The sequence below is a fragment of the Cherax quadricarinatus genome, chromosome 13 (assembly GCF_038502225.1).
Source record: "Cherax quadricarinatus isolate ZL_2023a chromosome 13, ASM3850222v1, whole genome shotgun sequence".
Lineage (NCBI taxonomy): Eukaryota > Metazoa > Arthropoda > Malacostraca > Decapoda > Parastacidae > Cherax > Cherax quadricarinatus.
This window is the reverse complement of record NC_091304.1, coordinates 48,909,688-48,936,783: the sequence shown is the minus strand read 5'-3', so window position 1 is coordinate 48,936,783 and position 27,096 is coordinate 48,909,688. Positions and strand designations below refer to the sequence as shown.

At 49.3% G+C, this 27,096-nt stretch overlaps 1 protein-coding gene across 1 annotated transcript in view; it reads left to right on the top strand.

Annotated features, from left to right (window-relative positions):
- Positions 1-27,096, top strand: part of LOC128688578 (G1/S-specific cyclin-D2-like) — a 189,722-nt gene that overhangs the window by 101,812 nt on the left and 60,814 nt on the right. Inside the window, exon 3 of the mRNA XM_053776455.2 lies at positions 5,932-6,097. Within this exon, the coding sequence (XP_053632430.2) occupies positions 5,932-6,097 (166 nt within the window). The remainder of the gene's footprint in view (positions 1-5,931; positions 6,098-27,096) is intronic.

The window sequence follows — 27,096 nt, the reverse complement described above, 5'->3', positions numbered from 1 at the left end:
TGACCCAGTTTGATTTCCCATACAGTAACATGATCGTGAGGCAGGTTGATTTTTCAGTGACACTGTCATGGTTGAGATTGATTTAACGTTTAGGGTGCATGTCACTGCGTTACTCTCAGTGCTGCCTGCCAAAGTGACGGCGGCGTGAAGAGTGGCTTTAATGGTAGAGGTTTGTATCAAACGAGCTTGGCCCAAAGACGGGCTCCGGAACTCATCAAAGGTACATCAAAGAGGGTGGTTGTGTGTGTGTCACCAGGAGGCCTGGTCTCAGACCGGGCCGCGGGGGCGTTGACCCCCGGAACTCTCTCCAGGTAAACTCCAGGTAATACTCGGGGGTGGCCACAACCCCTGTTCTTAATGAAGATAATGTATTCCCTGCCACTGAGGAGGCTCTCACAACCTGACAGGTTATCTGCAATTGTTGAAGATCAAGACATGTGCAACAGTTGGACATCTTTATTGATGAAACGTTTCGCCTACACAGTAGGCTTCTTCAGTCAGATACAGAAGGAGCAGTAGCAGTGAAATAAAGATGATATTAATCAGTCTATCAACCTTGGAGAAAATGTATTTGAGGTGGTCAGTCCCTCAGCCTGGAGAAGAGTTCAGCTCCATGGAGCTGCTTCCTCTGTATCTGACTGAAGAACTCTACTGTGTAGGCGAAACGTTTCATCAGTAAAGATACCCAACTGTTGCACGTGTATGGTATAAACCATTTTATACCATACTCAACAATATCTGTAATTGTAGGAACGACGCTACCCCACCCCAGCCAGTAGCACTTCCTCCAGGAGGCACAACACCCACTTCCACCAGGAGGCACAACACCCACTTCCACCAGGAGGCACAACACCCACTTCCACCAGGAGGCACAACACCCACTTCCACCAGGAGGCACAACACCCACTTCCACCAGGAGGCACAACACCCACTTCCACCAGGAGGCACAACACCCACTTCCACCAGGAGGCACAACACCCACTTCCACCAGGAGGCACAGCACCCACTTCCTCCAGGAGGCACAACACCCACATCCACCAAGAGGCACAACACCCACTTCCTCCAGGAGGCACAACACCCACTTCCACCAGGAGGCACAACACCCACTTCCTCCAGGAGGCACAACACCCACTTCCTCCAGGAGGCACAACACCCACTTCCTCCAGGAGGCACAACACCCACTTCCTCCAGGAGGCACAACACCCACTTCCTCCAGGAGGCACAACACCCACTTCCTCCAGGAGGCACAACACCCACTTCCTCCAGGAGGCACAACACCCACTTCCTCCAGGAGGCACAACACCCACTTCCTCCAGGAGGCACAACACCCACTTCCTCCAGGAGGCACAACACCCACTTCCTCCAGGAGGCACAACACCCACTTCCTCCAGGAGGCACAACACCCACTTCCTCCAGGAGGCACAACACCCACTTCCTCCAGGAGGCACAACACCCACTTCCTCCAGGAGGCACAACCACCATCCCCACCACACCTCTACTCAGATCAGCCTTTGCTTACCAGTTCTAAGTAGATTTCTCACCTAAGGTTCTCGGCTTACTTTATGTTACCCTAAGCAATAAGCAGTTACAGGGAACTACAGCTTCTGCTGCTGAGGATCCTTCTCCAGTAAAAGAAACATTATAGCTAAAAAATTAATGGGTGACCAGAAAAGAGAATCTACCAAGCTCCCTGGAAAGCAGTCAGATAATTATTATTGATGAATGGTTCAAAGAACCGACACGTTGTTAAATTAGACACATGTGGAACTCTTTTGTATCTTTATTGAGGAAACGTTTCGCCACACAGTGGCTTCATCAGTCCATACAAAGGATAAACTTGAAGAACAGGAGGAGAATGAGGTAATCAGTCCCTCAACCTTGAGTCGATGTGGTCAGTCCATCAATCTTGAATAGATAATTATTATTTGAGGCTTGTGGTGTTGTGTGTTAACTGTCTTGCCAGCAGTGATGTACTGGTGTTAAGAGGAGGGGCTGCTTACATTCACCTCCCCCCGTGGTTGTTTGCATCTTATATCGCTTGTTCGTGATATATGTTTATGATAATAGGTCTGATGCCGTGCTCCTACCTTAAGTGGTCGTGACCTGACCTGACTAAGTTGGGCCAGTGACTTAAGGCGGTAGGTGACTTGGACCTGCCTCGCTTGGGCCAGTAGGCCTTCTGCAGTGTTCCTTCTGTCTTATGTTCTTATGTACTTAGAGGTAAGCGTTGCCCAAACGAAGGCTCTTTAAGTGTCTTTGCCTACATGAAGGTAGGCAGAGAGGCAGGCGACTCACCACTATTCGTCTCATCTTCAACAGGAGACAGTAGTCACGTGAGGATCACTCGCTTCCATTAACGAGACACTGAGGATATTGGACATGTGATTGGTATTTCGGTACACTGCAAGAGGGGGAGAGACGGCAGGAGCCGCGTGCTCGGCTTGACAAATGAAGCTGTCTGGAAAGTCATTACCTTGTTTACCTCAGGTGGAGGGGAACACAGGAGCCTCACCAATGTTATGACACTCCCTGTTATAAACCGTTGGTACCCAGCCCTCATGGAGGGTGATGGGGTACAGTTATCTCACTGATGTTGTGACACTCTCTGCTACAAACCACCCAGGGTTCCCATTATGCATGGCTATGAGAGAAGAGGACTTGGATCGAGGTTTTGAGCGGAAAGTTCGTTAGATAGCAGGGCCATGATATTCTTAAGGAAAAACTAGTCAGAAATACTGATTAACAGTGTTTATGCGGACCAATATACCCGATGGATCGCTGGAAAAATATGACACAAACCACATTGACTGTGTGTTAATCCAAGGACTAAGGGACCAAACTAGTCCATATCTGCAACAAATCTAGGGCCAGTGAACTGAGCGAAGCCTCTTAATTAAGGTCGCAGTTTTTTATTTTTGTTTTTTTTACAATGTTCAGTTTATAGGCTAGTGTGTGTTATTCTATCTTAATTTACTTCAGAGCCCATGCCATTTAATGTTTTGCTGTCATTCCTCAGTATTTTAGACACAGCAGCCGTCTGACGGCCAAGTACCTATTTACCTCTAAGTAAACATCACAGCACGTGTAATGACACGTCTAACTTTCGGATTTGTGTTGCATCTTGATATGTTGAGTTCATGTGAAAAACACTTACTTGGTGTTGATGTTTAAGTGGCACTTAGCTGGTGTTGGAGTGCCAGTAGCACTCAGCTAGTGGTGGTGATGCATGCCTGGAGAGGGGGGAGGGTTTTGCTGCTCCGAAGCTCTCCGTCTCCCCTAGCCTAAGCTTCCCTCCTCTCCACGTATATTTCATTAATTCTCTCATTCATCGAAGATCTGGTCTCACTCATAGCGAGTACGCGCAGGTGCGTGACTCCAGCTTTCCTAGGTAGCATCACTATTTCTGGGAGATACGATGGATGAATGCGTTTTGAGGCGTGTGGATAGTGAGGGGTGGTAGCTACAGTAATCCCCCCCACACAAACACCCCATTAACAGTAGTTTTAGTTATGCATGCCCATGTCTGAGAGAGGGTGCCGTCATGCACGCTCTCATGTCAGAATATTTCTCATGTTTTGTCTGCTTGTCATGTGCTGTAAATCAGCTTGACGCCATCGAAGACGAGAGGGTCTCTCTTTGCCTTGTATATATATATATATATATATATATATATATATATATATATATATATATATATATATATATATATATATATATATATATATATATATAAGCTAATTTTTCTAAGGAACTTATTTAGATTTGGTTGACATCAGTTAACCAAATCTAAATATTAATGATTTATTGTATTATTATTATTATTATTATTATTATTATTATTATTATTATTATTATTATTAGCAGTTGTTGTAGTTCTTGGTTCTTAATCCCATAATGTCTTTTCTTGTATATATATAATTTAGGAGGCCTCTTTTGAAAAATGGCCGCGCATCCTTACCTTTACCGTAACAAAATTTAAACGACTGGTAAGGAGAATTTCGAACATAAACAAGTGCCAGGGAGGTGCGTAACATTTCTATATACCAACATCCTCGTTTAAGGCTCCCATAATTCCCCTTACCTAAAAGAAATGAACGATCGTTCGCTGGCCATATGGACGCAAGTATCTGCGCTCTTGAGGATGTTTAAACTTCTTGAAGTTGTGCAAGATGGCGATGAGAAGGCTATATTACAGTCTAGCCTCTAGTAAGTACTAGAGGAACTAGTTCGAAATCTGCACACAGTTAAGGCCCTCAACTGTTGTCAGTAAGTAAACATGGTGTTTACTCACTATATTTTGCACAAAGATGGAGAAATCACTCCCGATAATTAAACCGATCAGGCTGACTTTGTCTATCTGTATGTCATGACAGGCTAGCTTTGCCTCGTGTTTCCGGGAATAAACAGATAGATAGCATGTGGGGATTACCTCCAGTGGCAACATCAACACCAGTAGTACCAACAATAGCAACGGCAGCAGCAACAACAGCAGGACAATCACATAAGAGTATATTACCCATTGTTCAAGAAACTCTTAACATTATATAGGACAAATCTGTGGTGTGGATGCTGGGAAGTGATCTGTGGTCGGGCTGCTGTGGTGATATAGCCCTCGAGACCTGTGGAGAACTGGTTAGAAGTACCAAATGTACTTATCTAACCAGTTCCTTCACAAGACCGGTTAAAGGGGAAGGAGGTTGTTGGTGGGGAGACAGAGGTTGAAGAGATATGATGTGTAGAGGTCAGTAAGGTTCTTCAGAGGTAGGTGTGGAGAGGGTGGATGTGATCTCTCACGCTCTGGATGCTGGGATATGGTCTCCCACGCTGTCAAAGCTGGGATGTGATCAATCACACTATCGATGCTAGGATGTGGTCTTTCTCATGCTATCGATGCTGGGATGTGGTCTCTTACGCTATCGATGCTAGGATGTGGTCTCTCTCACGCTGTCAATGCTAGGATGTGAGCTCTCAGGCTGTCGATGCTAGTACGTGAGCTCTCTGAGGCTGTCGATGCTAGTACGTGAGCGCTCTCAGGCTGTCGATGCTAGTACGTTAGCCCTTAGACTGACGTGTGGGTTAGTGAGGTTCTCTCTACGGAGGTTCATAATACCAGCACCGGACGAGGTAGTGACAGTGGCAGGCCAGAGCGGACGGATGGTTGGCACTCTGTGATTATCTCTCTCTCTTTCTCTCTCTCTCTCTTTCTTTCTTTCTCTCTCTCTCCCCACCTCTTCCTCCTTAGACTAATGATAGTAATTAGACTGGGAATTGAAGCAACAATAATAATAATAATAATAATAATATCTCGCGCCTTCAACCACGACCGCTGGCCCGGTATTTTACGACTCGCTCACCGCAAGTTCAATCCCCACCCGTACCGTGCTGTGTTTGCAATCGTGTCATTACGATTTCGTGAGTTACCTTACCGGTTTCTTGAGCACTAGCAACGTTTTCGTATGCAGGTTCAGCATGGTTTCACGAGTCTTGTCTTTCAGTTTGGCATAGTACCGCCTTCTGCGTGTTCACTAGGCCCTGACGACTCGCTGCTGCTGCTGCTCTCATAAACGGTCTGCCGACTTCAACAACTTGGTTTATCAGGCAGTAAATTGGGACGATTATCCTCAGGCCTTTTTTTTATACGAGGGTAGACCTCTCGACGTGTTGTCAGGTGGTGGTGGTGGTGGTTTAGTGATGGTGACTTCATAGCTACGTTTGTGGTTCCCTTCCGGATTTAGCGCTTAAAGTGAACAAAATAATGATAATAATAATAATAACAGTCATAATGATAATAATAATAATAACAGTCATAATGATAATAATAATACCTGTGGGTTTATGGACAAGTGCAAGGCCATTATTGGGACCTATGTATTAAAAAGGTGTGATGTGGTGTAGCCGGAGTAATAACAACATATTTTCCTCTCGCTACAGAAGTGGGAGCTGTTGGTGCTGTCACGATTAAAGTGGGACCTGGCAGCGATCACCCCACACGCCTTCCTCGACCAGATCATCGCTCGACTACACCTCAGTTTCCCAGAGCCTGAAATGCGATTGGTTCGGGAGCACGCTACGTTTTTTATCACCGTCTGCGCTACAGGTGAGTACCCGCTCCCAGGGCGCATGTTACACTGCTTATCATATTAGTTCCTGCCACATGCAGTGTCATTACGGTTGATTGTATGCGAAGATTACGTTAGATTTTTGCCGCCGAGGTGGCTAGTATATTGTGCACCCCGTCGTGAGGGAAACCCGTGTTGTCAAGACGTAACTGGAATACCAACTGTTGAAAGTGCTTGCTCAACCAGGTTGTGGTAGCTATGCGGGGCCTGCGGGTCCCTAGCAGTAACAGCCTGGTTGGCCAGGCCAAGGTGTATGGGTAGAACTCACGTAATCGGTCACACATGTGTGAGTAGAGGCTGAGAAAACTGGGTGGGGGTGAGATAATACTGCGAGGCTTCACTGTGGAACTCACGATGGGTATACTAAGTGCTCTCTTGTTAATACCCTGACACAAACTTGGGTAAGTGACTGTGCTGCTTCCTAGCCAGCTGTGTCTTGCTTCCCCCACAGCCAGCTGTGCCTTGCTTCCCCCCACAGCCAGCTGTGCCTTGCTTCCCCCCACAGCCAGCTGTGCCTTGCTTCCCCCCACAGCCAGCTGTGCCTTGCTTCAGCACAGCCAGCTGTGACTTGCTTCACCACAGCCAGCTATGCCTTGCTTCACCACAGCCAGTTGTGTCTGGCTTGCTAGACAGTCTCACTGACGTAGACTATCATCAAGGTAGACTGCCTCTCACCAAGGTAGATTGCCTCTCACCAAGGTAATAGAGTTGTGGATGAGTGGAACAAACTCCTGAGTACAGTTATTGAGGCTAAAACGTTGTGTAGTTTTAAAAATAGGTTAGATAAATACATGAGTGGGTGTGAGTTGGACCTGACTAGCTTGTGCTGCTGGGTCTGGTGCCGTGCTCCAGCCTTGAGTGGAGGTGACCAGACTGGGTGGGTCGTTGGGCTAATCCGGGGGGGACATGGACCTGCTCCGCATGGGTCAGTAGGCCTGTTGCAGTGTTCCTTCTTTCTTATGTTCTTACGTTCTTAAGGTAGACTGTCTCTCACCAAGGTAGACTGTATCTCACCAAGGTAGACTGTCTCTCATCAAGGTAGACTGCCTCTCCCCAAGTATTTTACAAGAATTTTTTTTGAAGAAGTTCGTTATCATCAAGGAGGACGGACAGCCTGGTTGGTCAAGAACACTTTGCTGTGTTGCGCTGCAACGTGTCTGACCAACAAACACAGATCACCTGATGACGATTTCAGGTCACAACCCGCGGCCAGGTCCCAGACCCAGGCCTGCCGGTTGCAGGTTAACCAAGCTGTTGTTGCAGGGCGAGGAGAGGTTCATTTCCTCCGATCAGGAGTTTGTTTCATGGCATCATGGGTTGTGATGAATGGGTGATCATGGGTTGCCTCAGTCTCTGCCTGTCTCGTTGTGTCGTCTCTCACCTGAGTGAGGCATTGTACTCACCCATTTGTTTTCCATTGAGTCGATTCACAGCTTCTTATTGTGGCAGGTGTGTTGGTGGTGGTGGTAGGTGTGGAGGTAGTAGGTGTGGCATTGGTCAGTCAGGGGTGGAACAAGTGGAGCCACACAGGGTCATTTAAAAGTAAGTATTGCAACATTGCAGATGACCCTGGTTGACCCCAGTCAGTGTGGCGGCGACGATGTTGAGGTAGGGGGGGTGGACAAGGTCACTCCCACCTCAGCACTCTTGCTCCCCCACCTCCCCCTTCTCATTCCCCTCCATCTCCCTTCCCCTCTCCTACCGTTCCACTCCCCAGACCCCCACCCCTTTCCTCACTTTATTTTCCCCCATTTTTTCCTCTTTCCGTAATTTCTTGCCATTTGTTCTCTCTCTCTCACACACAGACACACACACACACACACACACACAGCACACACACACACACCACACACACACACAACACACACACCACACACACCACACACACCACACACACCACACACACCACACACACCACACACACACACACACACACACACACACACACCACACACACACCACACACACACCACACACACACACCACACACACACACCACACACACACCACACACACACACCACACACACACACCACACACACACCACACACACACCACACACACACCACACACACACACACACACACACACACACACACACACACACACACACACACACACACACACACACACACACACACCACACACACACCACACACACACACACACACACACACACACACACACACACACACACACACACACACACACACACACACACACACACACACACACACACACCACACACACACACCACACACACCACACACACACACACACACACACACACACACACACACACACACACACACACACACACACACACACACACACACATACACACACACACAAGCTGGAGGATCAGGCGCATGTAAAAGGGAGGGCACTGCAATGGATAAGGGAATACCTGACAGGGAGGCAGCAACGAGTCATGGTACGTGAAGAGGTATCACAGTGGGCGCCTGTTACGAGCGGGGTCCCACAGGGGTCAGTTCTAGGACCAGTGCTATTTTTGATATATGTGAACGACATGATGGAAGGAATAGACTCTGAAGTGTCCCTGTTCGCAGATGATGTGAAGTTGATGAGAAGAATTAAATCGGACGAGGATGAGGCAGGACTGCAAAGAGACCTGGACAGGCTGGACATGTGGTCCAGTAACTGGCTTCTCGAATTCAATCCAGCCAAATGCAAAGTCATGAAGACTGGGGAGGGGCAAAGAAGACCGCAGACAGAGTATAGGCTAGGTGGACAAAGACTACAGACCTCACTCAGGGAGAAAGACCTTGGGGTAACAATAACATCGAGCACATCACCGGAGGCACACATCAACCAAATAACTGAACATTAAAATGGTATAAAATACCGACAGGTTGTTAGGTAAGACACATATGCAACAGTTAGGTATCTTTATTATGAAACGTTTCGCCTACACAGTAGGCTTCTTCAGTCAAGTACAGAAAAGTTGATAGAAGCAGAAGATACTTGAAGACGATGTAATCAGTCCATCACCCTTAAAGTTTTGAGGTGGTCAGTCCCTCAGTCTGGAGAAGAGCATTGTTCCATAGTATGAAACAATATTGTTTCATACTGAGGGACTGACCACCTCAAAACTTTAAGGGTGATGGACTGATTACATCGTCTTCAAGTATCTTCTGCTTCTATCAACTTTTCTGTACTTGACTGAAGAAGCCTACTGTGTAGGCGAAACGTTTCATAATAAAGATACCTAACTGTTGCATATGTGTCTTACCTAACAACCAAATAACTGCTGCAGCATACGGGCGCCTGGCAAACCTGAGAATAACCTTCCGATACCTTAATAAGGAATCGTTCAAGACACTGTACACTGTGTATGTTAGGCCCATACTGGAGTATGCAGCACCAGTCTGGAACCCACACCTGGTCAAGCACGTCAAGAAGTTAGAGAAAGTACAAAGGTTTGCAACAAGGCTAGTCCCAGAACTCAAGGGAATGTCGTACGAGGAAAGGTTAAGGGAAATCGGACTGACGACACTGGAGGACAGAAGGGTCAGGGGAGACATGATAACGACATACAAGATACTGCGGGGAATAGACAAGGTGGACAGAGATAGGATGTTCCAGAGAGGGGACACAGGGACAAGGGGTCACAACTGGAAGCTGAAGACTCAGACGAGTCACAGGGACGTTAGGAAGTATTTCTTCAGTCATAGAGTTGTCAGCAAGTGGAATAGCCTAGCAAGTGAAGTAGTAGAGGCAGGAACCATACATAGTTTTAAGAAGAGGTATGACAAAGCTAAGGAAGCAGAGAGAGAGGACCCAGTAGCGATCAGTGAAGAGGCGGGGCCAGGAGCTGAGTCTCGACCCCTGCAACCACAATTAGGTGAGTACAATTAGGTGAGTACACACACACACACACACACACCAGCACACCACTACACACACCAGCCACCACACACACCACCACACACACTACCACACACACACCACCACACACACACCACACACACACCACCACACACACCACACCACACACACCACACCACACACACCACCACACACACCACACATACATGGTCCACCATACATACACTTACACACACCACCACACACACCACCACACACAATTCCACACACACACCACACACACACACTCACACACTACACCACACACCACACCACACACACCTACACACACACCTACACACACCACTACACACACCTACACACACCACACACACATTACTACCACACACACAACTACCACACACACACACCACACACATGGTACCTTCACACACATAATACACATACCTATACCATATTAATATTACTAATTATACATTAATATTCACACACTAATACACTACATAACATACACAATTATTATTAATAATTATTAATTATTAATATTATTAATACACACACACACACATTAATACACACACAATATCACGTTTGACACACACACACACAACAGAAGGCATCAGGTTGCCAACTGTCAGTCTCTTAAATACTAAGGTGCCACACACTTCCTGTCTACCGTGTGACCGCTGTTGTGTGTACTGCTGTTGCTGCTGTGTACTGCTGTTTTTGTTGTTGCTGTTTTTTTCTGTTTTGTATTGCTGCTGTGTACTGCTGTTGCTGCAGCTGTGTATTGCTGTAGTTGCTGTTGTTGCTGGTGTGTACTGCTGCTGCTGTGTAATGCTGTTGTTGCTACTGTTGCTGGTGTGTACTGTTGTTGCTGCTGCTGCTGTGTACTGCTGTTGATGCTGTGTACTGCTGTTGATGCTGTGTACTGCTGTTGATGCTGTGTACTGCTGTTGATGCTGTGTACTGCTGTTGATGCTGTGTACTGCTGTTGATGTTTCTGCTGTGTGTTGGTAGTGGTGGTGGTGTGTATACTGATGGCGGTGCTACCTAGTGTTTCGGGGGCCAGCGCCCCCGCGGCCCGATCCATGACCAGGCCTCACGGTGAGTCAGGGCTTGATCAACCAGGCTATTACTGCTGGCCGCACGCAGTTCAACGTACGAACCCCAGCTTAGATGTGGCTCGTACGTTGGATTTAGGTATCTGTCCAACTCTCTCTGGAAGACAACAGGAGGTTTGTATGTATGATGGGAGGCTATTGAACAGTCGCGGGCCCCTGACACTTAGTGTATTATCTCTTAGTGTACTCACGACATACCCTGCTTTATACTAGGAGTATAATGCACCCCCTGCCGAATCTTTTGTTTTAGATCGATCAAGCTGTTAGTGCCCGCCATTTACAGTTCAACGTATGCACCACAACCCGGCTGATCTGGAACTGTTTTGGGAATTTTTTTTCGAGTTACCTCTTAAAGACAGCTAAGGGGGGTGTTGGCGATCTTCTCTATGCATCATGGAAGGGGGCTGAAGAGTCGTGGTTCCTTAACACTTATTGCACTCTCTCCGTGTACTCATCAAGCATTAGGGGAATTGCCAATAAACCCCTGGCTGCCTTCAAGAGAGAGCTGGACAGATACCTAAAGTCAGTGCCGGATCAGCCGGGCTGTGGCTCGTACGTTGGACTGCGTGCGGCCAGCAGTAACAGCCTAGTTGATCAGGCCCTGATCCATCGGGAGGCCTGGTCATGGACCGGGCCGCGGGGGCGTTGATCCCCGGAATAACCTCCAGGTAACCTCCAGGTAACACCCACACTGTGTTTCACCAACACCCACACTGTGCTTCACTAACACCCACACTGTGTTTCACTAACACCCACACTGTGCTTCACCAACACCCACACTGTGCTTCACCAACACCCACACTGTGTTTCACCAACACCCACACTGTGTTTCACTAACACCCACACTGTGTTTCACTAACACCCACACTGTGTTTCACTAACACCCACACTGTGCTTCACCAACACCCACACTGTGTTTCACTAACACCCACACTGTGCTTCACTAACACCCACACTGTGTTTCACCAACACCCACACTGTGCTTCACTAACACCCACACTGTGCTTCACCAACACCCACACTGTGTTTCACCAACACCCACACTGTGCTTCACTAACACCCACACTGTGCTTCACCAACACCCACACTGTGCCTCACTAACACCCACACTGTGCTTCACTAACACCCACACTGTGTTTCACCAACACCCACACTGTGTTTCACTAACACCCACACTGTGTTTCACCAACACCCACACTGTGCTTCACTAACACCCACACTGTGCTTCACCAACACCCACACTGTGCCTCACTAACACCCACACTGTGCTTCACTAACACCCACACTGTGTTTCACTAACACCCACACTGTGCTTCACTAACACCCACACTGTGCTTCACCAACACCCACACTGTGTTTCACTAACACCCACACTGTGCTTCACCAACACCCACACTGTGTTTCACCAACACCCACACTGTGCTTCACTAACACCCACACTGTGCTTCACCAACACCCACACTGTGCCTCACCAACACCCACACTGTGCTTCACTCCTGGGTTATAGTATACCGAGTTAGTTCCTGCTGAAGCATGATACAACTTGTCTCAGGCTGCCGCTGCTTTCCCACGTCTCCCCCACTCTCTCTCTCTCTCTCTCTCTCTCTCTCTCTCTCTCTCTCTCTCTCTCTCTCTCTCTCTCTCTCTCTCTCTCTCTCTCTCTCTCTCTCTCTCTCTCTCTCTCTCTCTCTCTCTCTCTCTCTCTCTCTCTCTCTCTCTCTCTCTCTCTCTCTCTCTCTCTCTCTCTCTCTCTCTCTCTCTCTCTCTCTCTCTCTCTCTCTCTCTCTCTCTCTCTTTCTCTTTCTCTTTCTCTTTCTCTTTCTCTCTCTCTCTCTCTCTCTCTCTCCCTCTCTCTCTCTCCCTCTCCGTAACCACTCTAAAGGCTGAAGAAATATTTCCTAACATCCCCCGTGAATGTGTTTTAAACTTCGGAACATTGCTCTCGTGTACCTGATTCCCGCCTCTCGAACAGCCTGTCCCTGTCCAGTATAAACTTCACCAGAGTATTTTCTACGTTATTATCGTGTCTCCCCTGGTCCCTCCCTCCCCGTAATGTGTTGCTGCTTCTTAACAGTTACTTATTATAGCAATTCTCCACTGCCATATTCTATTATAGAATAAAATCTGTTATGTCTTCTGTCTTCACAATTTGAGAAACTGAAGCCCTGTTAATTTATACAGAGATATACACCACAGCACCGTATCATCCTTTGCGGATGATACTAGGATCTGCATGAGGCTGTCATCTGCTGAGGACGCGGTTAACCTCCAAGAAGATATAAACAAAGTTTTCCAGTGGGCAACGGTAAACAATATGATGTTCAATGAGGACAAATTCCAACTACTCCGTTATGGAAAACTGGAGGAGATAATAACTAGAACAGAGTATACTACAGACTCTGGCCATACAATAGAGCGGAAAAATAATGTAAGGGACCTGGGAGTAGTAATGTCTGAGGATCTCACTTTCAAGGATCACAACAGTGCCACGATCGCACGTGCAAAGAAAATGATAGGATGGATAATGAGAACTTTCAAAACGAGAGATGCCAAGCCCATGATGATCCTTTTCAAATTACTTGTTCTCTCTAGGCTGGAATACTGCTATACATTAACATCTCCATTCAAAGCAGGTGAAATTGCAGATCTAGAGAATGTACAGAGATCCTTTACTGCACGTACAAGTTCTGTCAAGCACCTTAACTACTGGGAACGCTTGGAAGCACTTGACTTGTACTCCTTGGAACACAGGAGGGAGAGATATATCATAATCTACACTTGGAAAATCCTGGAAGGAATGGTCCCAAATCTGCACACAGAAATCACTCCATACGAAAGTAAAAGACTGGACAGGCGATGCAAAATGCCCCCAATTAAAAGTAGGGGCGCCATTGGTACACTAAGGGAAAACACCATAAGTGTCCGGGGCCCAAGACTGTTCAACAGCCTCCCATCAAGCATTAGGGGAATTACCAATAAACCCCTGGCTGCCTTCAAGAGAGAGCTGGACAGATACCTAAAGTCAGTGCCGGATCAGCCGGGCTGTGGCTAGTACGTTGGACTGCGTGCGGCCAGCAGTAGCAGCCTAGTTGATCAGGCCCTGATCCACCGGAAGGCCTGGTCATGGACCGGGCCGCGGGGGCGTTGATCCCCGGAATAACCTCCAGGTAACCAGGTATGCTGCTGCTATGTTCTCCAGAAACACTGTGTTATGCTGCTGCTATGTTCTGCAGAAACACTGTGTTATGCTGCTGCTTTGCTCTCCAGAAACACTGTGTTATGCTGCCGCTATGTTCTGCAGAAACACTGTGTTATGCTGCCGCTATGTTCTCCAGAAACACTGTGTTATGCTGCCGCTATGTTCTGCAGAAACACTGTGTTATGCTGCCGCTATGTTCTCCAGAAACACTGTGTTATGCTGCCGCTATGTTCTGCAGAAACACTATGTTATGCTGCTGCTTTGTTCTCCAGAAACACTGTGTTATGCTGCCGCTATGTTCTGCAGAAACACTGTGTTATGCTGCCGCTATGTTCTCCAGAAACACTGTGTTATGCTGCCGCTATGTTCTGCAGAAACACTGTGTTATGCTGCTGCTTTGTTCTCCAGAAACACTGTCTTATGCTGCCGCTATGTTCTGCAGAAACACTATGTTATGCTGCCGCTATGTTCTCCAGAAACACTGTGTTATGCTGCCGCTATGTTCTCCAGAAACACTGTGTTATGCTGCTGCTTTGTTCTCCAGAAACACTGTGTTATGCTGCCGCTATGTTCTGCAGAAACACTGTGTTATGCTGCTGCTTTGTTCTCCAGAAACACTGTCTTATGCTGCCGCTATGTCCTCCACAAACAGTTATGCTGCCGCTATGTTAACTGGGCTTGATATCACTTGTGTCTGTTTCTGTCTGTTATTGTTGCCTGTAAATAGCTGGAGAACAGGCATGCGGACGACAGCACAAACATGGACGGTAAGACAGACATGGCGATGCTTACGGTAGCACAGACATAGTGATGGGGGCGGTAGCACAGACATGGTGATGGGGGGGAATCACAGACATGGACATTGAGGAAGCATTTCTTCACGACTGGATTCTTCGATCCTAATGCAACGAGGGTAGACCAACGACAACATGCAGTGCAAGTGATTGTTTGGGTGGGGTGGTCACTGACCCAGCAGCCTGGTCCCAGACAAGGCCTCCCGGTTCTGCTTGAGCCGTTCTTGCGTGTTTTGTGTTTATACTGACGAGAACCGAGGAGTTATATACTAGCTTTATTCTCTCTCTTCAGATCTCACTATGCGCTGCCATCTTGCGCCGGGTCGTCTATGACGCCTTAACCTCACTCACCTCACCATGGTAGTTGAACGTTGACTATTATCTGCGAACCACGACACGGGTAGGGTTAGAACCCATGGTTAGAACCCAACTCCAGACCAGTGCGTAAGCCACTGGGCCAGCTGGCTACAGTAGGATTCAACTAGGTACATTTATATACCATAGGGAGGTTAGCATGGGTCACCACTGACCACAAATGTATTTTTCAAAAACTTGCATTTGTGGTCACAGTGGCTTACGCACTGGCCTGGAGTTTTACGACTCACTCGCCATGGGTTCAACCCCCACCCGTACTGTGGCTTGTTTGCCATAGTGGTATTACGATTTCGTTTACCTGGAGAGAGTTCCGGGGGTCAACGCCCCCGCGGCCCGGTCTGTGACCAGGCCTCCTTAGGTCAGTGTCCCAGGATGCGACCCACACCAGTCGACTAACACCCAGGTACCCATTTTACTGATGGGGAACATAGACAACAGGTGGAAAGAAACACGTCCAATGTTTCTACTCTGGCTGGGAATCGAACCCAGGCCCTCACCGTGTGAAGCGAGAGCGTTAACCACCAGGCCACCAGAGTTATTATTTGCAAGAATTGATGATAGCATGAAGGAAGCAGTGACTGTTGTGTCTGGCGTCGACTTGATGATCGCTCGCACCAGCAAGTATGTTGTTGCTTAGGGAAGTAATGTGGGACGCAAGTTGAGAGAGAGAGATAGAGAGAGACAGACAGACAGACAGACAGAGAGAGAGAGAATGCTGGCTCACATATGGCTCCAACTTCATCCTGTTCCCTACTTGTGTTTCATAACAATAAAATGCTTTCAAATGAGCTGATGTAGGTAACAGCTCTTAACTTGTCAATAAAATTAGGAATCCTGAACTTGTATATAGCTTGTCAATAAAGCTAGGGATCCTTAACCTAACCTTCTCAAATTCTGTGTAAGAGAGAGAGAGAGAGAGAGAGAGAGAGAGAGAGAGAGAGAGAGAGAGAGAGAGAGAGAGAGAGAAGACGAGGGGAGAGGGTAACTAGCCTAAGTTTTTGCTTGATGACGCAAGTCTCCACCACAGAACTTCCTCGACGCCTTAGATGCGTATACATGGTTTCTTGCTATTATGATCACCACCATTATCGCATCTCTCCCTTCCGTCACTACTACAACCATCAGTAAGTTTGAGTAAATGGCTTAGAAAACCAACAAGACTGATGGACTGATTACGTCAAACTTATCCTCATCTTCCGCTCTTTCGCTACATTGGACTGAGGATGCCACTGGCTGGCTAAACGTTTCCAGAATAAAGATCCTCAAGTGTTACATAAGTGTCTTATTTATCATCAGTGAGCTGCCTCACTATATGTGAGTTATCACACTTCCTTCACACGCAGGCTGGCTTCCTTCACACAGGCTGGCTTCCTTCACACACAGGCTGGCTTCCTTCACACACATGCTGGCTTCCTTCACACAGGCTGACTTCCTTCACACGCAGGCTGGCTTCCTTCACACAGGCTGGCTTCCTTCACACACAGGCTGGCTTCCTTCATACACAGGCCGGCTTCCTTCACACAGGCTGGCTTCCTTCGCACAGGCTGGCTTCCTTCACACACAGGCTGGCTTCCTTCGCACAGGCTGGCTTCCTTCACACACAGGCTGGCTTCCTTCACACAGGCTGGCTTCCTTCACACAGGCTGGCTTCCTTCACACAGGCTGGCTTCCTTCACACAGGCTGGCTTCCTTCACACAGGCTGGCTTCCTTCACACAGGCTGGCTTCCTTCACACACAGGCTGGTTTCCTTCACACAGGCTGGCTTCCTTCACACACAGGCTGGCTTCCTTCACACAGGCTGGCTTCCTTCACACACAGGCTGGCTTCCTTCACACAGGCTGGCTTCCTTCACACAGGCTGGCTTCCTTCACACAGGCTGGCTTCCTTCACACAGGTTGGCTTCCTTCACACAGGCTGGCTTCCTTCACACAGGCTGGCTTCCTTCACACAGGCTGGCTTCCTTCACACACAGGCTGGTTTCCTTCACACAGGCTGGCTTCCTTCACACACAGGCTGGCTTCCTTCACACACAGGCTGGCTTCCTTCACACACAGGCTGGCTTCCTTCACACACAGGCTGGCTTCCTTCACACAGGCTGGCTTCCTTCACACACAGGCTGGCTTCCTTCACACAGGCTGGCTTCCTTCACACACAGGCTGGCTTCCTTCACACACAGGCTGGCTTCCTTCACACACAGGCTGGCTTCCTTCACACACAGGCTGGCTTCCTTCACACACAGGCTGGCTTCCTTCACACACAGGCTGGCTTCCTTCACACACAGGCTGGCTTCCTTCACACAGGCTGGCTTCCTTCACACACAGGCTGGCTTCCTTCACACACAGGCTGGCTTCACACAGGCTGGCTTCCTTCACACAGGCTGGCTTCCTTCACACAGGCTGGCTTCCTTCACACAGGCTGGCTTCCTTCACACACAGGCTGGCTTCCTTCACACAGGCTGGCTTCCTTCACACACAGGCTGGCTTCCTTCACACAGGCTGGCTTCCTTCACACACAGGCTGGCTTCCTTCACACACAGGTTGGCTTCACACAGGCTGGCTTCCTTCACACAGGCTGGCTTCCTTCACACAGGCTGGCTTCCTTCACACAGGCTGGCTTCCTTCACACAGGCTGGCTTCCTTCACACACAGGCTGGCTTCCTTCACACAGGCTGGCTTCCTTCGCACAGGCTGGCTTCCTTCACACACAGGCTGGCTTCCTTCACACAGGCTGGCTTCCTTCACACAGGCTGGCTTCCTTCACACACAGGCTGGCTTCCTTCACACAGGCTGGCTTCCTTCACACAGGCTGGCTTCCTTCACACAGGCTGGCTTCCTTCACACAGGCTGGCTTCACACAGGCTGGCTTCCTTCACACACAGGCTAACTTCCTTCACACAGGCTGGCTTCCTTCACACAGGCTGGCTTCACACAGGCTGGCTTCCTTCGCACAAGTTGCTTTCCTTCACATACAGGCTGGCTTCCTTCACACACAGGCTGGCTTCCTTCACACACAGGCTGGCTTCCTTCACATGTAAAGTACTGAAGTCTGTTGAGCCTGACCTGGCAGACCTCAGCCTGCCAGCTATCAGGAGGGAGCTTGGCTTTCCCTCCTGATAGATCAACCAAACTGTTGCTGCTAGCAGCCCGCAGGCCTTTACAACCATGACAACAATGTAACCATGTATTCCACAGTGGTTACAGTACCTCTGATCCTCCAGGGAGGAGGAGGAGGTGGAGGGAGATGAGGAGGTGGAGGGAGATGAGGAGGTGGAGGGAGATGAGGTGGAGGGAGGTAGGGGGCCGGTGTTATAGACAAAGACGGGAGGAAGAGGAGGAGGAGGGGGGGAGGAAGAGGGTAGGGGCGGCCTCCGCCTGCTGGAAGGTGAGGGGGCACTTCTGGGTGCCCAACAGCCGCCCACACCACCCATCTGCCTCCCACTTATTATTGCATTCACCCCCCCCTTCCCAAACCGACCACCCACTGCATCCACCCCCACCCACACAGCCCACCCACTCCATAAACCCTACCCTCACAGCCCACCCACTGCATCCACTCCACCCACACAGCCCACCCACTGCATCTACCCCCACCCACACAGCCCACCCATTTCATAAATCCTACCCCCACAGCCCACCCACTGCATCCACCCCACCCACACAGCCCACCCATCCCACAAACCCTCCCCTCACATCTCACCCACTGCATCCACTCCACCCACGCAGCCCACCCAGTGCATCCATTTCCACCCATTGCATCCACTCCCACCCACACAGTCCTCCCGTTGCCACATTCACCCATAAGCTACCACCCACCCATCTGCCGCCCACATGGTCTATCTGGTGAATATGCCCTCCCCACTGCCCATATATGATGCTCATAGCATTTACCAATAGCGCCCACACACCCACCTATAGCGGGACCCACACAGCTCAGGCTGACACTACTGCAGTCTACCAGCTCAGGCTGACACTACTGCAGTCTACCAGCTCAGGCTGACACTACTGCAGTCTACCAGCTCAGGCTGACACTACTGCAGTCTACCAGCTCAGACTGACACTACTGCAGTCTACCAGCTCAGACTGACACTACTGCAGTCTACCAGCTCAGGCTGACACTACTGCAGTCTACCAGCTCAGGCTGACACTACTGCAGTCTACCAGCTCAGGCTGACACTACTGCAGTCTACCAGCTCAGGCTGACACTACTGCAGTCTACCAGCTCAGGCTGACACTACTGCAGTCTACCAGCTCAGACTGACACTACTGCAGTCTACCAGCTCAGACTGACACTACTGTAGTCTACCAGCTCAGGCTGACACTACTGCAGTCTACCAGCTCAGGCTGACACTACTGCAGTCTACCAGCTCAGGCTGACACTACTGCAGTCTACCAGCTCAGGCTGACACTACTGCAGTCTACCAGCTCAGGCTGACACTACTGCAGTCTACCAGCTCAGGCTGACACTACTGCAGTCTACCAGCTCAGGCTGACACTACTGCAGTCTACCAGCTCAGGCTGACACTGACACTACTGGGAACATAACTAGATTTATCCCACTGTGTGAATACATAGACACACACACACACACACACACACACACACATCTAATCGACATGTGTCTAGGACAAAATGGTAACTAACACACACACACACACACACACACACACACACATCTAATCGACATGTGCCTAGGACAAAATGGTAACTAACACACACACACACACACACACACACACACACACACACACACACACACACACATCTAATCGACATGTGCCTAGGACAAAATGGTAACACACACACACACACACACACACACACACACACACACACACACACACACACACACACACACACACACACACACACACACAGTGTCCACCAGGCAGCACATTTAAACATCACCTCACTATACAAAATACCAATAAATCTTAATAAGTTAGGATAGCGATAAGAGGAGACTAGCGAGCCACAGTTTTGGAAGGGATGGGTCGGCATGGCAGTGTTGAGCACGACTCTCTCTCTCTCTCTCTCTCTCTCTCTCTCTCTCTCTTGTTTATGTATATGTATTAGAGCAAACACTAAGACATATTACAAGACGTCTTTTTAACGTCTGTATGTCAGAAGTGATCAAGGTTCCAGGACCGAAACGTTTCCTGATAAATATGTCCTAGTGTTTGCTAACGTGTCTTTCTAAATCAGTTTGTCGGTATTTGTCACCAAAGTTTATACCACGTTAAACAACTCTGTGGGGAAGCGGAGAAGAATCCTTCCTCCGTAAGCCATGCGTGTCGTAAGAGGCGACTAAAATGCCGGGAGCAAGGGGGCGCTAACCCCTTCTCCCGTATACAATACTAAATTTAAAAGAAAAGAAGAACATGAAATTGTTTCTCTTCGGGTCACCCAGCCTGGGTGGGAGACGGCCAGCGTGTTGACAAAATAACAAAATCAAATATTCGATTTGTGTGATGTTTTTTTTTATGAACAAATTTAGATTTAGAAAGGATCTAGGGAAGTACCGGTTTGTTGGTAGTTGTGAATGAGTCGAACAGACTCCCGAGTAGCGTCACTGGGACAAGACCTTTGGATGGTTTTAAATATATGTGGGTTGGTGAGAGTTGGACATTCCCAGCGTGGGCTGATAGGCTTATTACGTAGAGGAGGGGTGAATGATGAGGAGACAGGGCTCTATGTCATAATTAATGGCTGGGAGTAGTGGAAACTTAAGTAATTGTAATATGTATTGTGTGCATAATATTCCCTCTGTGGGTGAAGATTTCTCGCTCCAAGGAATTGGAGCTGCTTTCATTTTTCATGGATGCCTGGAGGTTACCTGGAGGTTATTCCGGGGATCAACGCCCCCGCGGCCCGGTCCATGACCAGGCCTCCCGATGGATCAGGGCCTAATCAACTAGGCTGTTACTGCTGGCCGCACGCAGTCCGACGTATGAGCCACAGCCCGGCTGATCCGGCACTGACTTTAGGTATCTGTCCAGCTCTCTCTTGAAGGCAGCCAGGGGTTTATTGGCAATTCCCCTAATGCTTGATGGGAGACTGTTGAACAGTTTTGGGCCCCGGACACTTATGGTGTTTTCTCTTAGTGTACCAATGGCGCCCCTACTTTTTATTGGCGGCATTTTGCATCGCCTGCCCAGTCTTTTACTTTCGTAGGGAGTGATTTCTGTGTGCAGATTTGGGACCATTCCTTCCAAGATTTTCCAAGTGTAGATTATGATATATCTCTCCCTCCTGCGTTCCAACGAGTACAAGTCAAGTGCTTCCAAGCGTTCCCAGTAGTTAAGGTGCTTGACAGAACTTATACGTGCAGTAAAGGATCTCTGTACACTCTCTAGATCTGCGATTTCACCTGCTTTGTATGGAGATGCGAAGTAATTTCCTCACATTTCCCAGTCGGTATCAACCCAGGGTAAAGCAGGGGAGCCGTGGGCAGGCACCATGGGCAGGCACCTGCGTAACACCTAACGCCACACCGTTGCTACCTTTCACCAAGTCATCAGCCTCACTGAATCTAGGTCAGTCTTGTTGTGTGTCACTCTGTCGGGAGAGTGATGGTGCGACTGTGGTTGTGTTCCAGCTCTGGTTGTATCCCGTCTCTGGTTGTGTTACATCTCTGGTTGTGCTCCAGCTCTGGGCTTCTCTGCATCATGTATAGGTACTCGCTTATTTGTGTTAATTACTATTTCTCACGAAAAAAGTATGTGCCCACCTATATGTGGTTGCAGGGGTCGAGGCACAGCTCCTGTGTGGGAGGGGGCTGAGCCTATGTTCTGGGGTCGCATCTCCCCTCAGGGAAGGTTCCTTGATGTTGGTGAGGGGTTCTTGATTTAGGGAATTGGATCTGTGCTCCAGTTCCCCGAATTAAGCCTGAATGCCTTCCACATCCCCCCCCCCCAGGCGCTGTATAATCCTACGGGTTTAGCGCTTCCCCTTGATTATAATAATAATAATAATAATAATAATAATAATAATAATAATGGGGTCGCATCTCTTGGCGTTGTAAGCGCGTGTTTGGACAAGTATTGTGTGTGGTATTACGTAGCTTTGGGTGAAAGTTAGCAATGGTGGGATTAGTGCTTGGGGATGGGTGTTCCGGGAAAGGGGGGGTGTTGGGGGTCCTGGGAGGGGGAAGTGTTGGGGTTGCTGGGAGGGGGAGGTGTTGGGGGTCCTGGGAGGGGGAAGTGTTGGGGTTGCTGGGAGGGGGAGGTGTTGGGGGTCCTGGGAGGGGGAAGTGTTGGGGTTGATGGGAGGGGGAAGTGTTGGGGGTCCTGGGAGGGGGAAGTGTTGGGGTTGCTGGGAGGGGGAAGTGTTGGGGTTGCTGGGAGGGGGAGGAGTTGGGGGTCCTGGGAGGGGGAAGTGTTGGGGTTGCTGGGAGGGGGAAGTGTTGGGGGTCCTGGGAGGGGGAAGTGTTGGGGTTGCTGGGAGGGGGAAGTGTTGGGGGTCCTGGGAGGGGGAAGTGTTGGGGTTGCTGGGAGGGGGAAGTGTTGGGGGTCCTGGGAGGGGGAAGTGGTGGGGTTGCGGGGAGGGGGAGGAGTTGGGGGTCCTGGGAGGGGGAAGTGTTGGGGGTCCTGGGAGGGGGAAGTGTTGGGGTTGCTGGGAGGGGGAAGTGTTAGGGGTCCTGGGAGGGGGAAGTGTTGGGGTTGCTGGGAGGGGGAGGAGTTGGGGATCCTGGGAGGGGGAAGTGTTGGTGTTCTTGAAAAGTAGTGGGTTCCTAAACTTAGTCGCTATTACCAGCCTAGCAACACCAGCCTAGCAACACCAGCCTAGCAGTACCAACCTAGCAACACCAGCCTAGCAACACCAGCCTAGCAACACCAGCCTAGCAGTACCAGCCTAGCAACACCAGCGTAGCAACACCAGCCTAGCAGTACTAGCCTAGCAACACCAGCCTAGCAACACCAGCCTAGCAGTACCAGCCTAGCAGTACCAGCCTAGCAGTACCAGCCTAGCAACACCAGCCTAGCAACACCAGCCTAGCAACACCAGCCTAGCAGTACCAGCCTAGCAGTACCAGCCTAGCAGTACCAGCCTAGCAGTACCAGCCTAGCAGTACCAGCCTAGCAACACCAGCCTAGCAGTACCAGCCTAGCAACACCAGCCTAGCAGTACCAGCCTAGCAACACCAGCCTAGCAGTACCAGCCTAGCAGTACCAGCCTAGCAACACCAGCCTAGCAGTACCAGCCTAGCAACACCAGCCTAGCAGTACCAGCCTAGCAACACCAGCCTAGCAGTACCAGCCTAGCAACACCAGCCTAGCAACACCAGCCTAGCAGTACCAGCCTAGCAACACCAGCCTAGCAGTACCAGCCTAGCAACACCAGCCTAGCAGTACCAGCCTAGCAACACCAGCCTAGCAACACCAGCCTAGCAGTACCAGCCTAGCAACACCAGCCTAGCAGTACCAGCCTAGCAACACCAGCCTAGCAGTACCAGCCTAGCAACACCAGCCTAGCAACACCAGCCTAGCAGTACCAGCCTAGCAACACCAGCCTAGCAACACCAGCCTAGCAGTACCAGCCTAGCAACACCAGCCTAGCAGTACCAGCCTAGCAACACCAGCCTAGCAACACCAGCCTAGCAGTACCAGCCTAGCAACACCAGCCTAGCAGTACCAGCCTAGCAACACCAGCCTAGCAGTACCAGCCTAGCAACACCAGCCTAGCAGTACCAGCCTAGCAACACAGCCCCGCAGTACCAGCCTAACAACACCAGCCTAGCAACACCAGCCTAGCAGTACCAGCCTAGCAACACCAGCCTAGCAACACCAGCCTAGCAGTACCAGCCTAGCAACACAGCCCCGCAGTACCAGCCTAGCAACACCAGCCTAGCAACACCAGCCTAGCAGCACCAGCCTAGCAACACCAGCCTAGCAGTACCAGCCTAGCAGTACCAGCCTAGCAACACCAGCCTAGCAGTACCAGCCTAGCAACACCAGCCTAGCAGTACCAGCCTAGCAACACCAGCCTAGCAGTACCAGCCTAGCAACACCAGCCTAGCAGTACCAGCCTAGCAACACCAGCCTAGCAGTACCAGCCTAGCAACACCAGCCTAGCAACACCAGCCTAGCAACACCAGCTTTCCCATTCTTATTGTTAAACGGGCGCGCACGCGCAAACTCACATGTCCAGCAAAAAATCAGTGTACACACACACACACACACACACACACACACACCGGAAAAGAACAGTAAGAGATAAGACAGGAGAAAGAGTACTAAATGTGTTTAAAACAGTATATTCCTCTACAAAGCCTGGAAGGAGAATAAGAAGAACAAATATTTGAAGAAACAAGGTGGAAGATTTGACGAGATAAATTTTCCGCTAAGTAATTGCTGATAAATTAAGTCACACCAGAGAAAACATTCAGAAGGGAGGAAGATAACTCTTAAAAGAAATAAAAAAAATGAATCCGATTTATTCACTTGCAAAATCCCAGTTTAAAACTTCTTGTAGTATCGGTGTTGTATTTTTGTTGTCGTATTCTGTTGTATTATTGTTGTGGTATTGGTGGCGTATTTTTGTTGCAGTATTGGTCTAGTGAAAAGAGATTCATACACAAATGACAACAGAGAAGTGAGTGAGATCCTAGAAAATGAGTTTGAATCAGTGTGACTTGTGAAGCCTGGTCACAGACCGGGCAGCGGGGGCGTTGACCTCCGAAACCCCTCACCAGGTATACTCCAGGTATACCTAGATCACACCCCCCCCTCCTTTCCCCCTTCCCCTCGGAAAGGTCCCAGACTAGGCCTCCCAGGGCTAGCTTGATCGACTAAGCTCTTGGTACCAGCCACATTTAGTCCAAAGTATGCATCATAGCCTGCCTGATCAGGAGCTGACCTAAGGGAGGCTCTGGTGGCCTGGTGGTTAACGCTCTCGCTTCACACGGTGAGGGCCTGGGTTCGATTCCCAGCCAGAGTAGAAACATTGGACGTGTTTCTTTCCACCTGTTGTCTATGTTCCCCATCAGTAAAATGGGTACCTGGGTGTTAGTCGACTGGTGTGGGTCGCATCCTGGGGCACTGACCTAAGGAGGCCTAGTCACAGACCGGGCCGCGGGGGCGTTGACCCCCGGAACTCTCTCCAGATAAACTCCAGATAAGGAACGGATCGAGTTTCCTCTGGAAGACGCAGATAATTTCCTCGCTAACTCAATGTGATATCTTGTATATAACGTTACCACAAATCTTTCAAACTTCAAGAAATATAAAGACAACATGACCACGCACGCAGCACCTGCACCTTAGTCCTGGGATGTGCCATTTGTAAAGAAATTCAAAGTTGTATTACCACGAACACTCAGTTGTTCTTTGCAAGAAAACAAAAACGAAAGTTTTTACATGTAGCACCAGACGAGCCTGGCCCATGGCCGGGCTCCGAGAGTAGAAAGACTTTTAAAACTCATCAAAGAGGAGCTTAGATCCAGGTGAAATATCAGAGGCCTTAGAGAGTGCAGGATGGTAAGTTGTAGCCAGTAAACCAAACATTACACGAAAGTCTTTTTCCTGCTTCACGAAAGTCTTTTTCCTGCTTCACGAAAGTCTTTTTCCTTCTTCATTTGCTGCTGAAGCGGCTGGTTTATTGTGCACCTTATATCCATCCTGTGGATGGTGGCGCAGGAGCATATGGATACACACAAGGCCTAGGAACTAGACCCCTAAGGGGTTAACAGGAGTACATTTGGATTTATATCTTCAATTGTCTTACCTGTTGCAAGGGGACGTTGACCCCCTCGTTAATATTGATGAAATACCGTGATCAGCACAGCCCTTGTTAAGGTGGATTGTGAGCAACAAGATCATGCTTGTTACCACTGCTGGATCATGCTTGTTACCACTGCTGGATCATGCTTGTTACCACTGCTGGATCATGCTTGTTACCACTGCTGGATCATGCTTGTTACCACTGCTGGATCATGCTTGCTACCACTGCTGAATCATGCTTGTTACCACTGCTGAATCATGCTTGTTACCACTGCTGGATCATGCTTGCTACCACTGCTGGATCATGCTTGCTAGCACTGCTGGATCATGCTTGCTATCACTGCTGGATCATGCTTGCTACCACTGCTGGGTCATGCTTGTTACCACTGCTGGATCATGCTTGTTACCACTGCTGGATCATCCTTGCTACCACTGCTGGATCATGCTTGCTACCACTGCTGGATCATTCTTGTTACCACTGCTGGATCATGCTTGCTACCACTGCTGGATCATGCTTGTTACCACTGCTGGATCATGCTTGTTACCACTGCTGGATCATGCTTGTTACCACTGCTGGATCATCCTTGCTACCACTGCTGGATCATGCTTGTTACCACTGCTGGATCATGCTTGTTACCACTGCTGGATCATGCTTGTTACCACTGCTGGATCATGCTTGTTACCACTGCTGGATCATGCTTGTTACCACTGCTGGATCATGCTTGTTACCACTGCTGGATCATGCTTGTTACCAAATCAAAACGCAGATGTTGTGTACAGAGATTATGGGTGGTGTATGGGGTGGTCGTGGGTGGTGCATGGGGGTGGTCGTGGGTGGTGCATGGGGGTAGTCGTGGATGGTATATGGGAATGATCGTGGGTGCTCAATGAGGGTGGTCGTGGGTCCTGTATCAGGGT